General features: G+C 32.9%; 1 protein-coding gene across 3 annotated transcripts in view; it reads left to right on the top strand.

The window, feature by feature from the left end:
• Positions 1–5295: 5295 nt before the first annotated feature.
• The window catches only part of Shal (Potassium voltage-gated channel protein Shal), a 53889-nt gene continuing 40607 nt past the window's right edge, over positions 5296–18577 (top strand). Inside the window, exon 1 of one of the 3 annotated variants that reach the window (XM_077433821.1) lies at positions 5296–6890. In XM_077433821.1, the coding sequence (XP_077289947.1) occupies positions 5776–6890 (1115 nt within the window). In that variant the 5' untranslated portion in view covers positions 5296–5775. The remainder of the gene's footprint in view (positions 6891–18577) is intronic. The other 2 variants (XM_077433819.1, XM_077433820.1) reach the window with 2 other exon arrangements.

Genomic DNA, 18577 nt, shown 5'->3' on the forward strand with positions numbered 1-18577 from the left:
TCTCTTCTAGTCAGAAATTTAACGAAATTATTTATTTATTTCTTTATGTTCAGTGATGTCCCTTAATTCAATTATGACAAACGACTACCCTTTCCCGTATAACTTATATAGTTTCTGCAAATAACTAAAAAAATTTAATAGTAGTAAAAAATGATATGAATTAGTGAAAATATATTGGGTGGCATCTCTGTTTATAACTATCATTAGATACATATATAGCATTTATTTAATTAAAAAGTATTAATGCAGATTAATTGAATTCCAATATTCCATTTGGACACCTTAAATATACATTTTTTCATGCTTACAACTCATTAAAATTGCTCAAAATTATTGCATTCCATTAATTATAATTACAAATTCGACATTCCATACTAAATTTATACATTTATCAATAATTTAAGTATTGAGAAGCCTTTATAGATGAAGAAAAAAATTGTGCGTCGAAGCTGGGTTGAAAGTGATACCAAAAATCAAAATGGACGTTGTGAAAATGAGACATTTCTTGTGTTTTTTTATGAACACATGTGATAATGAATGATAATGAAGATATTTTTACTTCTTATAGGTCAACTGGTAAAATAAAACCTTTAATTAAGGGAGAAATGCAATACAATTGATATAAACAATCGACAGAAATGTTTATTATATATTTATATATAGATAAGTGCTTGAATTTGTTGAAACTTTGTTTAGACACAATGTTTTTTAAGATGAAGAAAAAATCATCTGAACGTAGGAACAGCCGAATATTTTAAGGGCTTAAAGAAAATGTACAGATTGATTTATTGTTCATTAGTACACAACAAAAACCATGTGCACGTTGGAAATTAAAACTTAAACAGTCTAACTACAGCTTCAACTTTAAGTCCCCCAAAGGTTTTTTTTAAATTAAAAACCAGAGGAAATACCAAAAATTAGTTGTTTATTTTTTTTTAGTATAACGTTTATTTATTAATATTATATGTACATTTATGTACAGAAATTTGTAACAAATAAAATATGTGAAAAGTGAAAGTTTACGCCCTGGGCACTGTTTCTATCTCATTTTCAAAAAAATTACAAAACCATGTAAAAGCTGACAAACATAGCATAAGCTCAACTCAAATATTTTTTGCAGTTTGTCCAAATATTGATTCAAAATTAAGATAATATCAATTTTATTTAAAGCTTTAACAGCTATACTGCATACACACGTAAATCATTTTTTGACACTAACAAACTTGCAGTGTTTTTCATCCCCTCAATTTTACTTTTGGGATTCTTAAATACCCAATTTTTCACAATTTAAATTAGCTTTTTTTGAATTTTAAGTAAAATATTCTGATAAAACTTCAAACATACATATATGTATGTACTATATTTTTTATTAAAATGATAAATTAATTAACTTCAATATGGCTCAAGTTAAAGCAATTCAAATTTTAATTTTAATTGTAACAGATGACTGAATTTTTAATGGCAAATGATTATTTTTGGTATTTACTAAAATTCATTTCCGTAAATTATGTAATTTAAATGCATGTAGGTATGTTATTTATTAACTAATGAGTATGTTTATATATTACTTTACAAATATTTTCTAGTCTTTTTCAATTGTATTATTCTAGTCTTTTCTAGTCACATATGTATGTATGTCAAATTGTTTCAAACAATGACCAAATTTGCAACAAATCAGTGCAATGCATTTTCATTATTTTTTCAAATAACTTTAATTTGATTACAAGAAAATAGCTGATCTATAAACATAACCACTTTTGCTTACCGATGTGTATAGGTCAATTAAAATTTAACTTATAATCAATACGAAGAAAAGGTTATTATAAATTAAGAATTGTGAATTATACGTAATTAATTCAGTGACATATATTTTCAATAATGATCTCAAGAATTTGTTCTAGTCATTTTTATCTATTTTAATTTAGTTTTTTTTAGATCATGTGACACTTTCGAAGTACAACTAAATATTATATTAATTTAAAATTGAATATTTGTTCTTAGATCGTAAAATAATTGTTATTTTTGTCTATATGTTCCAATGTATTTATTTGCGTCTTTAATACCTAAATATTTCCATTTATTTATTATATATGCCCACCTGCTCGCATTAAGTGTGAATAGCTCATTTATAAACAATATTTTGAATACGAAAATGTTAAATATATATTTTGTATTTACAACTTGTTGAAAAACTATTTTTATTTTTTAATTTTCATACACTTTGAAGAATGCGTAATTGATTGAAAACGATAAATTTGCGTACAGCTTATCAAAACATTATTGTGTACAGTTTAATTGTATTGTCAAAAAATAAACATTATTTAATTTATCTGTCTGTGAATAGCAGAAGTAGTGTTTTTCTTTTTATTTCAATAGGGATCCACAAATGATATTTTTCAATGACGCTTTTCATCAAACTAATATCAAGGTGGGAGTGTAACGGCGAATTGTAAAAAAATAATAGTTATTAGATAAACTGAAAGTTAAATTATTATTGCAAGATAATGTTAATTTTAATTTATTGTAATCACTAGTCAATAACTGTAATACGGAAGAGAACAAACAATTGTGTTTAGAGGAACACATAATATTACTAATGAAAAATGTTTGAAATAAAATAAAAATCATAAGATGAACATAAACATATTTTTATCCACACCTTTTCACTCCTCGTGATATTTGAAACAAAATATGATGTATTATATATATAACGGAAAAAACATTCCGCAATTTTTACTAAAACAATTTTGACAATGAATTTGAATATTGGTTATTATATTATTATTTCCTAAAAAAAAATTAGTGACATCTATGTAAAAATCTAATATTCGATATCTAGACTGGGGAATTTGGGAAATCCTCAATAAGAAATACGATGTATACTGAAAAATTAGTTACAGTTTCATTTCCCAATGACGACATTTATCTGTGAATCGGATACAATTCAATACAATTTTAATAAATCGAAACAGAATGAGCTTGCAATAATTTGTATTTCAAAACAATCATCAGAAATGCATCGTAATTTGAAAACAAATAATGCTCAATTTATAAGAAAAATAGGGGTATTAGATTTGTGAGTCTTGACATAAATCATGTGACATGAAACGCATGGCATGCGTCACGCTGAAACGTTCTGTGCGTCAGACCGCGTGCATGACAGCGGCAGCTCTTGCACCGCGAGGGACAAGAATACCAACACCTGTTCCTGTAAAGAGAGAGAGAGATGCAAACACAAAATCAATTAATCGCGAGTGACGTCACGAAGGACGCATGCGTCGCAACGTGCCACCCGGATCGGTGTTGCCCTGCATGGGTGCATCCAACACCCCACAAGTCGGGACAACACCATGCTAACAATTTTCTTCGGGAAAAACGGATTCATTTTGAAAATTTATCATCGTTTGTAGCTAAGTTACCTCAATTGATTTTTAAATAAATAACTTGTTTCGTTCAATTGTTTTTTTTTCTTCTTTTGAACAATCATCGATGGCGGCCATTTTCCTGATGTTACTATACATATCCATGTACATGCATACGTAATTAGCCATGGGATTGATCCAATTAGTGATATTTATTAACAATATCTGTTCTGAACAATATCCATCAATGAGCCCAGTGACAACAATGAAGATGAAATGGTACTTTTGAAATATGTTATACATCCATCACAAACTAAACTAAAATAAGTGAAATTGAACCGTATTTACATATAATGTATGTATGCATGTATTATCTGGTAGTATATACGATTGAGGGACGGTTTGCTTTTATTTATTTTTTAAAGTTTATTTTAGTTCACTTATTTCATTTCATATGTTTTATTATATTATTTAATCGCCCAAATGAGTATCCTCAAAGTACTCGAAAAAGGAGAATTCTATCTATTTCATCAAAACTTAACTAAATTTAAAAATATATATTCGAAGGCAATAATAACAATACTCAATTACATCCAAATATGTATATATGTACATATATGTTCATATGTGTATGCAATCACCTAAGGTTATCTACTGTATACATACAATGTGTAAATGGTATCTCACAATATTGTTATCTAATGCAGTGTTAATGAAATACCAATCCACAGCCTACAATGTAGATACACAATTAAAATAATGTAATGACATGATTTTATAAGTTTATTTCGCAATCTCATCAATAGCTATTCGACAAATTTCGCATAAAAATTTTATTATTATTTCTTAGTAGATCAGAGAGCACGTAAAAACATCGGATTCTACATTCGTTTCTTATCTTTATTTTCTTATGAAGATGACAATTTGACATATCGATGGCTCGGTGCGAAGATATTGTATGTCCTTTTTTGTTAATTTGTATCAATTTTAAGTTTGTAGGTGCTGGAATAATTCAGGTTTTTCCTTTCAATAAACATCGAATACAATTCGATTAATAAACATTCTCACACAATAATACTAATTTATACAATAAACACCCACAGAGTCATCTATGGAGACAAACCCGGTGATTCCTAAGATATAACAATAACTCAAGATTTAGCGAGAGAATTTTTTTTTTACATACATATATATATACAAATATACCAGGAAGGCTGAACAGGTAAACCCCAAATTCGCCTTCCTGGTCCACATAATTATTACATAGATACATGTATGTAAATCTAAACAATATCTGACATCTATGGTCAGATATTACAAACATCGTATGAATACGATAAATAACGATGAATAACTTTCATGTAACAATACGAATTTTTATTCGATAAACAACCACAGATACATCTATGGTGAGCAATATGGCGAAACCTAAGATATAAGAATAACTAAAGGATTGCAACAGAAAATTGGGATGGGAACGAAGGGAACGCCAATTTTTACAGGAACCGTTTCAATGAAAATCGGCAAATTCTGACCTCGACAAACCAAGGTCTGGCCAACAACGAGACTTAGTGGGACTCGAACCCGTAACATCAAGTACGAAATAATTCAACATTCACCACTAGACCACGCTGCCGGTTGAGAAATGGGTAGGGAAAGCCAATTTTGCAAGAATCGTTTCAATGAAAATCGGAAAAATTGGCAATTTATAAGAAACGACCGACCTGGTTATAAACCGAGGTCTGACCAGCAGCAAGCAGTGTGATTCGAACTCATAACCACACTGACCATAGCAAGATACACTCTACGTTGCTGGTTTGTTTGTTTGTTGTTGTTTATTTTAATTTTCAGTGTCGTTGTTGTTGTGAAAAGAAAAAGTGTGAAAAGTGTTTTCCGAGTGGGGATTTCCACGGGGAAATGGGCTAGGCATGGCAATCGAGCAGACGGGTTTCCCGCGCATGCGTGTTTCAGTCCGCGGTCCAGACCAAAATAGCCCTGGCGAGCGGCGCGCGCTGACGCGGCCGCAGTTGCGCGCCCCTGGCCGGCGCGAAGATGCCGCCGCACGCGCCTCCACGGAGCGCCCACTCGCCCTCTGGCCGAGCATAGCCAACGACAATAGGGAGGCAACAACCCCATCATCCACAGCATCCCGCGGGTGCGACCGTTTCCGCGGACGCCCCCACCTGGCGACCACCATCGCGGTTTGTTTTGGTTTTTTGATCGAGTGTCCGTTGGCGCGCGATGGGAGCCAGCTGTTCGGGGAGTGACCGGCGCGCCGGTTGGCGCCACACCAAATCATTTCCGGCCCGGAGTGCACTCTGATCGGACTGCATTTACACACAAGCCCAACGCTCAACACTCGACACAATCAAGTGCAATGCTAGTAATGAGACACGCTAAGAGTTAACCGACGATGGCGTCCGTGGCGGCGTGGTTGCCGTTCGCCAGGGCTGCGGCCATCGGGTGGGTGCCCATCGCCACCCACCCTCTGCCGCCACCCCCCATACCCAAGGACAGACGGAAGTCCGAGGACGAGAAGCTCCTCATCAACGTGAGTGGTCGCCGATTCGAAACATGGCGGAACACCTTAGAAAAATACCCCGACACCCTCCTAGGAAGCAACGAGCGCGAGTTCTTCTACGACGAGGACAGCGGCGAATACTTCTTCGACCGCGATCCCGACATATTCAGACACATACTCAACTATTACCGCACCGGGAAACTCCACTACCCGAAGCACGAGTGCTTGACATCGTACGACGAGGAGCTGGCCTTCTTCGGCATCCTGCCCGACGTCATCGGCGACTGTTGCTACGAGGACTACAGAGACAGGAAGAGGGAGAACGCGGAGCGGCTCATGGACGACAAGCTCAGCGACAACGACAACCAGAGCCTACCCCAACTCACGGACTTGAGACAGAAGATGTGGCGGGCCTTCGAAAATCCGCACACGTCCACCTCCGCTCTGGTCTTCTACTACGTAACCGGATTCTTCATCGCTGTATCAGTGATGGCGAACGTTGTGGAAACAGTGCCGTGCGGACACAGGCCGGGCAGAGCGGGCACTCTACCCTGCGGAGAACGTTACAAAATAGTATTCTTCTGCTTGGACACGGCTTGTGTAATGATCTTCACCGCGGAGTACCTGCTCCGTCTATTTGCGGCGCCTGATCGGTGCAAATTCGTCAGGAGTGTCATGTCGATCATCGACGTCGTCGCCATCCTGCCCTATTACATCGGCTTGGGGATCACCGACAACGACGACGTTTCGGGCGCATTCGTAACCCTGCGTGTCTTCCGCGTGTTCAGGATCTTCAAATTCTCCAGGCATTCGCAGGGTTTGCGGATCTTGGGCTATACGCTCAAGTCGTGCGCGTCCGAGTTGGGCTTCTTGGTGTTCTCGTTGGCGATGGCCATCATCATATTCGCAACGGTGATGTTCTACGCCGAGAAGAACGAGACGGAGACCAACTTCACATCCATTCCAGCTGCCTTCTGGTACACCATCGTCACGATGACAACTCTAGGGTGAGTCCATATATACATACATATTATATATGTATATGTATGTATATGCATATTTTTAAATTTCACATCGATGGATCGTGAAAATAATTTTTATTATTGTTATTATTATAGCCGTTCTATGTAGATTGTAGGGTTTCGTCGAGCCTCCACAGTCGTTCGTAATAATTGAACCGTCTCTTATCTTCTTTGAATTATTCAAGAGGCTCGCCGAAGCACAGCGTTGAGAAAATTTAAATTTCCGTTCTGAAAACTTGAGGAAGGATGCTCGCGATGAAAATCCACTGTTGCGAATTTTAATCATATTACAATAATTAAAACTTGTTTTGAACGATTCTGGGATTTTAACTTTCTTTATTATATTATAACGTATCCGTATAATGGAATTTCACCCATAAATGCTTTTAAAACAATTAAATTTTGTAATGCCAACATTAAAATTTCATAAAATTCAACAGGTTAGATTAGATGCTATTGAATTATCTATATATAATATATACTTTCGAAAGAGACTTTGTATGTATGTATGTATGTAAGGTTTGTTAGTAATTGGAAAACAAATCAAAGTTTCTATGACGATAATTCGATATAGTTGAATTTGAATTATTTTTTTCGATTCACACAAATTTAATAAAAAAACAAATGAATATTGACTATTAGATTCGCCATATTTAAGATGTTTATATTACAAATACTGAGCGAAGCCGGTTAAAACAACTAGTAAATAATATTTCATTATTTTAAATTATGCAAAAAATATATATTTATTTAATTTCGATATAATCTAGCGTTTAACAGATACGCTTAATATTCCACCAACATTTTTGGCTGGTTCATTTTAGATAAAGACGGCAAGCGACAGAATATTTATATGATCATATTTTGAATATTTTTATAAACGAAAAACATATAAATCTGACCAACCACTTTGCTGTATCTTGATCGTTTGCAGCTGTTTATATACCCAAAGGAAATTTATACGATAAGGCGTCATAAAACGGTCGAGATTAGATGCGAATAATTAATCATTTTGCTTCGAAAGGGTGGGACGGAGGTATGCTCGTAGCTTTCTGAAACTTGATAATGAGATAAATCGCTCGAACTCGACTAAGTTTCTAGCGACTTAATCGAAGAATATTGACGCTGAATAATGATCGTCCACTGACTTGTTTCATACGTCGTTCACAAAGCGAAAAAAGCCAGTTTAATTTCAAACAAACATTTTAAACAAATTATTCGAAGGTCTGAAACGCCCTATCAACGCGTAAGCTGCGCTTTCTCTAGTGTCAAATTGCTCTTTTCGACTTCAAAGGGTTAACGGTGGAAATGAGAAACGCTCGCGGAAAGTTATTCGAAGAGTAATTTGCGAACAAAAGCAATTTGACAAATTACCTCTGAAGTGTGGAGGTAATTTTATGCGTTGAAACTAGCAAGCGAAACCAGACACTAAAGAACTTGGACTTGTGTGTGAAGTGTGAAAATCGAATGTTGAAAAATATGTACAATGTATTGTGTATTGTATACATAAAAGAAATCATATGTATTATTGAATTGCAATCGACCGATTTCTCGCATAAATAAATTAGTGAGCACTCCCTATATTTTCTAAACCTTTGTCCAATTCCGTCAACGTTTTTCAATATTTCAATTATATTTTGCAAGACATGCTTAAATTGTCAATCACAATATGACAATTATTTTATTTTTATCATTAAATTTTTTTTATATATCACATTTTTGCTTTTTTAGAACACATAATGAACGAAGTCGATGATTTTTTAAAAAACTAATTTTTCTTACATGCAAATATATTAAGTTTATTTTTTTTTTGGAAAAACAAATAATTTGTAGGGGGAGAGTTTTATCTCCTTGTGCCCCGCCCCACCTGTTTTTAATATCACGAACCGCCCCTGCATATAAGTATAAAGTTGTGCGATCGGTACTATGTATTACAATATAACCATGAATGACGATTATAAGTATATATGTACATACATATGTATGTATGCACATACATATATTAAAACCGAAGAGAATTACTGAAAAGCTCTCGAATGCTGAAAAGCTTTTGAAGGTTCGCTATCAAACGTTTCCGATAACGGTCGAGCACCATTCAAGTTTACATTACGAATTGTGAATGGCGTGGTGTGAATGTGATACTAAATGTAAAAGGCCCTGTCCGAACATTTGACGATTTTCATGAATGCTCGTGCGTGGACCTGTGTCTGAAATGATACGCGTGATTTTTCCGATGAAAAAAAAGCTTTGAAATTTTCCGTCGTGTAGAGATGGCGCGATACGGCCGACTTCAAAGGATCAAAAATATTCTTTATCTCTTTTGTACATCTCGATTTTAGTTCTCGGCTTAGGTTTCGTGTAGGTAGCGATATCTCTCTCGCAAAATAAGCTTGGATTTGTGACTGCAATATATGGATGTTAGGTATGTATATACATATGTTTTATGTATGTAGTACAGGGCTGGCGCATTTCATTTGAAATGTTATATATTTTTTAGATATTTTATTTATGTAAGTAGTATAACATATGGTGAGAGCATTGGATATGTGGAAAATTTTAATTGCTCATTTATTTTAATATGTACATAAATATATTAATGAAAAAGTAATAAGTCTGAGCAATTTCACAATATGTCAGATGATAAAGTATAATTCGGAATCTGGATGTGTCAATATTTTGTCAGATTTTCATGATCTTTATTCATTATGCAGATTGAGTTTTCAAACTTATTATACTTTCGCCCTTTCTTTCTTTGCATTATGTATTAAGATTTCGAGTGAAATCTATAACTAAAAGATAAATACAACTTACTGATGGTTTTTTTTTTTAATATACTATAGAATAAAAACTGTGACCTTTCTAATATAAGTATAATGTAACTTTATCCCACAACTCTTGTTAATATCGTTGCTTGTGATTTGAAATTCATTATTATCAAAAAGCATGGCCACTACTTTCCTGCAGTTAATCATTCAGTCATTTGTACGTCCTTTCTATTTTTCAAAAATATTTGTCTTATATGTTTAATGTTTAATTAAAACGCCATATAATATCATATAATAGAAAATTTAGTCATCAATTTGGCAAATGTTTCAAAACATTCGGTAAATATTAGCCATTTGAAACTGCAACTTGTTTCTCGGCGTATGAACATAGATATCTCCTATCCCTGAGATAGGTAAGCATTTCATATATACATAATATCGAAAGAAGTTGTTATATGCCTACGTATATAAGATAGTTGTGAAATAACCACACTTCAGTATTTTTCAGTGAATGGTCTCATTTTAAGATGGCTCATCTCTCTCCAGCAAGTGTGTCGAACAGGTGGTCGTGCGCTTCAGTTTCCTCTTCTGCTGGATTTTTGGCAACAACTATGTGTGTTGCAAATCCGCCGTTTAAAATTTTAACGCTATTTTCCATAGCTCATCTCTACAATGTTCGAGTAAAAATGTGGTGTCGCCTCTCAGTGGGGTCGCCCACAACTTTGCCTATTTTGATATCCCTAATTTTAAATATACATGTTTGTATATTTACATATGTATAGTTATATTCATTTCCTTCCGCACGCGTTGAGAACGCTAGCAAATTTTTCACACTATCTTCTTGTATTTTATTATATACATTTAAATTTTATAAGTTTACCTTGCCAATTATATTTTTTCATATCTTTTCTCGCGGTGCTTCATCGACGATCTTGTTGTTTGGTTTTGATCGTTTTCAACATACGTGAGAACTATTTGTTTTGCCTTCGAATAAATCATCATAGCCTTTCGTGTAAATGAAACCATTATAATATTAGTTTATGGATTTGCAAATAATAAAAAAATCAAACATTTTCCCAGTTTGCGTGTTAATATACATATGTATATATGTACATACGTCATTTGTATGACCGCTTTAACCTTAATCGTGCTTAACAATTGTTAATATACATATGAAGCTATAATTACAAATAAAAATTAAATCATTTATAAATCCAGATCACCAAATAAACCAAAATTTAATATGGCGTTTTTATACAACTTATTGAAGAAAATGCTTGATGAATCATAATCGTTAATTGTATGTAAAAAGTATATACCTATGTACATACATTGTATATGTATGTACAAATCGATACGAAACTTTGTGAATTGAAAACAATTAATTTAGTCATAATCGACTACATAACATATCATCTTAGTTTGGGTTTCTACTCAATGAAATCCTCTCCAATATTTATCTCACATTCAATAATGTAGAAATACATATGTATATATGTATGTATATGTCCTAGTGCTTCCAATCCTGGAAGGTTACTTCAGCACCGGGATTGCGGTGCTGGGAATTTTCGATCTCGGGATCCCATCGAATGTATAAGATAAAAATGAAAAAAAAAACTTTCATTGCATATTTTCATATTTCAAAAGCGTTGAGTTGTATTTTTCAAGCTCTCGCGATGTTTCGCGCAAAAAATACTCCCATATTGGCGTTATATTGAAGAACTGGACACACAAATATTATAATAAAACTTTCGTAGAATTAACAGAAATAATATCATTGAAACGGTCAGAGCAATACAAATGCACTATGACTGTCATTGTTCATCCCACCATTGCTCATTATATAATGTTGTTTTATGTTTTTTCCTTATTATTTTTGTGAAAATAATATTTTTTAAGAAATTTCTGCCAGCACCGTAATACCGGTATTCAGACTAGATTCAGCATCGAGATTCACGGTACCAGAAAACACCGGGATCCCGGGATTGGAAGCCTTCGTATTTACATATATAATTCACAATTTACAAATATAAAAAAAACTTTATATTTATCAAATCCATATTTCATACGTTCAAGTTATACATATGAATATATATATATATATATATATATATATATATATATATATATATATATATATATATATATATATATATATGTATGTATGTACATGTATAACTTGAACGTTAAATCGAGGTTTTTCTGCGCAACCTTTTTTAGGTAACACGCGTCATATCTCAAGTTTATTATAGTCGATCTCATGGTAGAACGCATATTGATAGTTTAATACCAACACTTACCGTATGTTATGAGGCAAATCTGAACATAATAAACCGCACACTAAAAATGTCTTGCGTCTCTAACTTGGTCCTCCTAACATTTGACGGCTACTATAAAATTCTCCATACGAGTATTAAGATTATTAACAAATGAAGATTTTGTTACGTATTTTATTACATCCAATATTGAAACACTCTCACTGTTTTCACTCTTTGAAATGTCGAACTGATGCTTTGTGCGTGTATCGTAATTATTTTCTTCCTACGCAAATTTCCAAATGTATGTAAATTTGGGAAAACGTCTGGTGAAATAAAACCATTGTACGTTACCTTCATAATTAAATGTTAAATGTCAGTTGTCGTGTTCGACTCATGACCTTTCACGAGAGAAACCAACCCAAAATTAAATATTAAATTGGACCTTTTGAACCCTCAACTAAATTCAATACGATTAATTATAAATACATTTTATTTATACATATTTTCAATGTTGGTGCTGAAGCGAATTTAATATTCGCTAATGCTTACATACGAAAGAATTAAATTCGAAGAAATTATTTTTTGGACAGACCAGCGAATTTTTTGTCGCATTGCGCTCTTACCCAGTTGCAATAATTTAATATTATATTACTAAACTAACGAAGCGAACAAAGAGGTAATCTCGTTGTTATACGCCTGTAAATATCGCAAGTTGCGAGCGTGCACTAGTCGTTAACTTTTTTTTTTGTTTTTTGAGTGAAATTGGAAATTTCTATAAATAGTGCTTCTTTTAAAACTTAATCACCCACTTTTTTGTCCGTTCTGCGAAGTCGAAACTTTACAAATAACAATTTCCAATGACGTCAAAGGAACCGAAAACAAAATCTTCTATTTATTTATTAAATAAATCTCCTAGAACTGCTCAATCATTGCTCGGGAATGCTCAAACAAAACCAGACAACGCTCCCACGTATGTATGTACATATTTTATATTTATTTTGACACCATAAATAATTTTGTCGTCTCAATTTCACTTGATGCTTTTATTTGCATTAAAAAGAATACAAAAGAAAAAAATTATAAACATCCGTCGATTTCATCGGCAGACGTTCTAGACATTTAATTTCAAACAAAAAATAATAATAAATAAAAGCCGTATGTAGTGAACGTGTGGGCTGACACTTGTTTATGGTGCATTTTTAAGTTGATTGATAATGAACGGTTTTGTTTCGATTGATTCGTCTGTCTATAATTATATATCATTATGGTCAACATCCCGCTAACGGAAAAACAATTCGGTGACACGTGCACGCATACAATATATGTACGCTAAGTGAGCGTCACCTACACAAGATGTGAATTTCATTAATAATTTATTAAAATCAATATTGGTGTACGATAAGACTATTCCTTATTTATTTTTCCTTTATTATTTAAGTCACGTATGTATTGCACATTTTGCATTATTCTGTCTTCTAATCATACAAGCGTGCATTCTTACGGAATACTTTATTCATATGGTTTCTAACCTTCTTTTCTTTTTTTATATAGTAAGAATTCGATTTTGTAATCGTTCAATTTTCATTCTTGGCAACCATTATATGAATTAATATAATTTTGGAAATAAAATCACAATATAATCCGAAATTGTGTACACGATGACTCGAATGTCATTGACTAATATGGGTGTAATTTATTTCATGAAATGCCTTTCATTATACTTTTGGAAAATATCAGTGGCATATTGACACTATCATTCAATTTATGTATGTATACATATCTACATACATACATACATACGTATACTATCTTCTACTTGTATTTCAAACCCATGCCGGAAGGATAACATAATCTTGCGTATTTTCGGCTTATAATATGAGCTTATTGTTGCTTGTACAAAGTTTCTGATCCGGTCTCAAAGGATGTTCCTCCTAAAATCACCCACGACACACGATTATTTTGGCACTCAACGAACACCAAAACCGCTTCATTGAAATCTGCATATAAATTTTCACTAACAGGCTTGAATTTTTTTTGTAATTATTCAAGCTTGAAGAATATTGTATATTAATTATAAATTTTAAATTTCTAACACCATCATAAATACTACATGTAACATTTATGATAACGTAGTGAGGTAAATTCTCAAATTTTTGTCGACTCGTTTTGTCCCTGACTCTTATGACGCCATATTACCAAGTCATACTATCGATTTGAATATACTCGAATAGTTTAGTTGATAGTTCTACACGCGAAAGGTTATAGTACAATTTGCGATAACTTCGTACAAAAACATATTCACGGTGAAGGTCTTTTGGGTAAATTTTAAGATTACCATCGTAGCTGACCTTACTTCGCTACATTTCGAAGCATAAAGGCCACTTCAGACGTCGTACAGCTAAACACGACACAGCAACTCGACTGAGGTTTGAAGTTCAATCGCGAGATGTAAAAACTACTCGCCGCTGTTTCGTGTGCTAGTCAACCCTTTCTATGCGGCGACGATAAATAATTCGGACGCCTTAACGGCGGGTTAATTGGCCGCAAATTGTTGCCGGAATAATGCATGAAAGCTCCTGGCAAAGCGCCTTCTATGCGAATTGGTGCCATTAGCAGAACCGGACCGACGGTCGTGCAATATTTACGAACCCCTAAGAGCCTTTGGTGGAGTTTTAGGTGAAGCCAGACACGAAAAGGTTAAATCCTTTTCGACATCTCGTCGATTTAGCGGTACGAGAAGGTATTTCCAATTACCTTCCACGTAAGTTTCAATTTATGTTCCTACCTAGGAAGCTGATTAGCTTTAATATAGAATTTTTTGATTCTTTGTGATAAAACAGGGGCTCCCAACCGGTGGGGAATACTCCCCAAGGGGGGGAAATTTTCAACAAAAAGTTCCAGGGGATGAATTTCTGAATTGCTTTGATTCTTTTCTAATTTCTTTTCTCATAAAATTTATATTATAAGCTTTCACACTTTCCAATATATACATTTTCATTTACTATTAGATTAAATAAAGTTAAATATTGGTGAAATTCGCAGCGCGACTATTGATGTGTTTGAGCCAAAATCCACTATATGAAGAGAAAGACCTCGATGCGTTATTTGTATCATAATTTTATCAATTGATTCTATGAAACCAGCAAAATTTGAAGTTGAAAAAAAAGTTGAAGCAAAATTTGCTTAATGTTCATCTACAACACAAGAACAACGACAAAAAATTTTTGATCGTCATTTGAATGCTCTCAAAAATATAAAGTTTATTTTTATTTTACAGATTTTCTAAAAAACAAAACGGAAATATTATTGAATTTTCTTATGTTGTAGCACTAGATATAGCAAAGTAGAAAAAAACCATTTATGTATGGACAATTGGGGAAACTGATCAAACCCTGTGCTCTCAAAATGGTGGAAATTGTGTTGGGAAATGGATTGGAGATAAAAAAATGGGAGGGGGAGAGTTATATTGTGAACAATTGAAAAGGGGAATGGAATAAAAACAAAAAATCTTGGGAATCCCTATGATAAAAGATAATTTAAGCCGCTGTGTTAGTGCAGCATTTGCTTATGACCGTCCACCGGACATCTTCTTACAATTCGCCAAGAGAAATTTAACCTTTATTCTCTTTCACTTCTCCAGCTAGTTCGGAAGGTCTTCGCGTTTTTGTTCGATTCATATTCTTCCCATTTTTGATCGATTTTTATAGAACCAATCTCACTGCATCTTTTTAATACCGTTTGGACCGCACATCGCGATAAATTAAGTTGTTTGGAAGTTTTTATCCAGCCCGACCCTTGAAAGTGTATTAAAATGATCTGAGCCATGTTCCCTTCACTCAATTCCCGTGTTTTTAGCATTTTTCAATAAAAAAAAATGCAATGCATTTACAAAAAGGTTAAAAAATATATAAATAGAAATAATATACAGTAATTTGGCATTACTAAATATAAACCCTTATCGTCTTTCCTTCCATACGTATATTTCAATAGGTGATAAATCATCCATCTTAACGGTGAAGTCTTGTTGCCGATAAAACGATAGAAGGCTCGTTGAATTACAATAATAAACTTCTATTTTTGTGATAAAATTTCACGTTGTATAAATTCGTATATAAATATGTACGGTCAAATTAATATATACATACTTGACCGAGAAGCTTTTTGTATACAATATTTTGTATAGAACAACTAATGATTCATCTGTATGTATGTATATGTATATGAAATAATTTAAAATGCAACGCGTGTCTCACGTTCGATATAAATTTTCCACGTAACGATCATACTGTCATGTAATTTTAATGTAGGATCCCTTACGTATATATTTTTTACCGCTTAGATACATTTACAAAGTTACATTCGTCTTTATATTCAAATAGATTATTTATATGTAATAGTTATTTATACTGAAATATTTTAATGGAATTCATTGGAATCTTTTGAATTTTATTAGCTTGAACACCAAAATCAATCGCGGAATTTATGATTTATAATTTATACGTTAATTTATCCGCCAAATAAATAAGCAATATAAGCAGTGGCGTAGATATGTATGTATGTCCATACATACATATACATATACAGCATTGTTTTCAAATTGTGATTCTCAAATCCCCAGACTTTCAGTGGAGTAAACATGGCTTTAACCTCGATGAAACGAATTTGCAATTTCGAAGTTCTGAACACCATTGGTTTTGAATCGAATCCATATCCGTTCTACATATACATATATGTATGTATGTATGTATTATACATACCATCGTTTTCCGTTCCTAACGTTCAAATTAACATATAAACCACCCCCGTTGTAGAGAAAGTTTTGAAAAATCTTTTATTCGCTTCAATGTGAAAATCGTAATAATATGAAATGCAAGTTAAAAGTTGAAACGATCAGTCTACAAACCAACTCGGATATTGAAGTGTGAGAGTTGAAGAAAACTTATTTTAACTCGTTTTCCGCTGAGAGATTCTCTATCTATGTATTATTGTATACATACAATGTAACTTTTGATATATTTCTAACTTTTACGATTAGTTTAACGGTTGTGATTGAAACTTTTGAAAGTTGTGTAATTTTTTGTCATATATTTCTTATAAGCCTGATTTTTATTTGACAACTTATTTCTTTTGACACTATAGTAAATAGAACGACCACAATTCTTATCAAACATCTTTATATGTACATTCGGGTGTATTTTTATATGTACATATACACATATGTACATACATATATGTATGTAATGTCTCGCTCTACTCACACAAATTTTCCGATTACACAAAACTTTATCTATCGATACTTTTAATAACAAAAAAACAACAATTTTTATTTTTGTTAATCCCCTCGGCAAAAACCTCCAACAGTCTTACTGAAGGGTGACATTTATATAATATTATATATGAATGTATAGGTATATATATATAAATCCCTTTTTAGAAGCACCCATATATAATAAATACACTTATGTACATAAATTGGTATAAAATAATACACCATATGGATAAAAAAATATATTATGATTGTACTTTTTTTAATTAAAAACTCACAAATTTTGCACGAAAATCTCATACATGCGACTGGTTTATGGTAATCCTTTAATACCACGTGTGTATTAACGAGGATTTCTCCAGTAAACCAACGCTTCTATAAACAAACAATCCGGGTATGAAACGCTATATATTTTACTGCTAATGTTTTAAAATTCGATCAAAATTTCGATGTGTTTTAAAAAATTATTATTTAAAAAAAAATTAAAGAAAACGATCGTTTCATATTGATTTCTAACACATTTCGTTAAATATTCATGTGAGGTTTTTTTTTTCAAACTTAAAAATAAGCCCACAGTGAACAAACTTGTTCGTTGTGACAATTGAGACATTTATGAATATCACGTCTCGATGACATTTGCCCGCGCAATGAATGCGTAATGAGAGTCTGCGCGTATTTTACACGCATCTCAAGAAAAGCTCGAGTGCTTTCTTCCAATATAGGGATACATATTTACATTTATCATGTGCGCACATTTTGTGGGGGTTAATTTAAGCAATAAATAAAGCAAACGTGTCGCGTGAAATGGAGACAAAAGCCAGGAAATTAGAACGACCTGAATGTCCCGAACGCGGCAGGTATTTTCCTTATCTGAACATTATTTGCGAAACTCCAATAAATGAGAGACGAGAACGTAGCTTAGACTCGGGGAGTTTTACTTAAAGCATTTAAAAACAGTGGCCTAAATCGAATCTATTGAGTTTCTAGTGGTACGTTGTGTGAATCATGTTTATGTTCAGTCAATTATAAGCCGCTTCAACACTGTTATCGTAAATCAAACGTTCAGTACGTACTAAATACATGACATATATATATATATATATATATATATATATATATATATATATATATATATATATATATATATATATATATATATATATATATATATATATAAATGTGTTTATGTAAGTATGTACATACAATGTGTATAAAAATTAAAGTTTTATATAGTTATATGTATGTCTGCTATGTAAATCTACAGTTTTCAACTTCAACAGGATTACCCAATTTCGTTTGTTACTTTTGTTTTGCTTACCCAAACTTATGTATGTATGTAGATCAATTATGCACAGCTTTGTAACAGATGGACCAATTTATCTA

The sequence above is a fragment of the Arctopsyche grandis genome, chromosome 6 (genome assembly GCF_051622035.1).
Source record: "Arctopsyche grandis isolate Sample6627 chromosome 6, ASM5162203v2, whole genome shotgun sequence".
NCBI classification, from domain to species: Eukaryota; Metazoa; Arthropoda; class Insecta; order Trichoptera; family Hydropsychidae; genus Arctopsyche; species Arctopsyche grandis.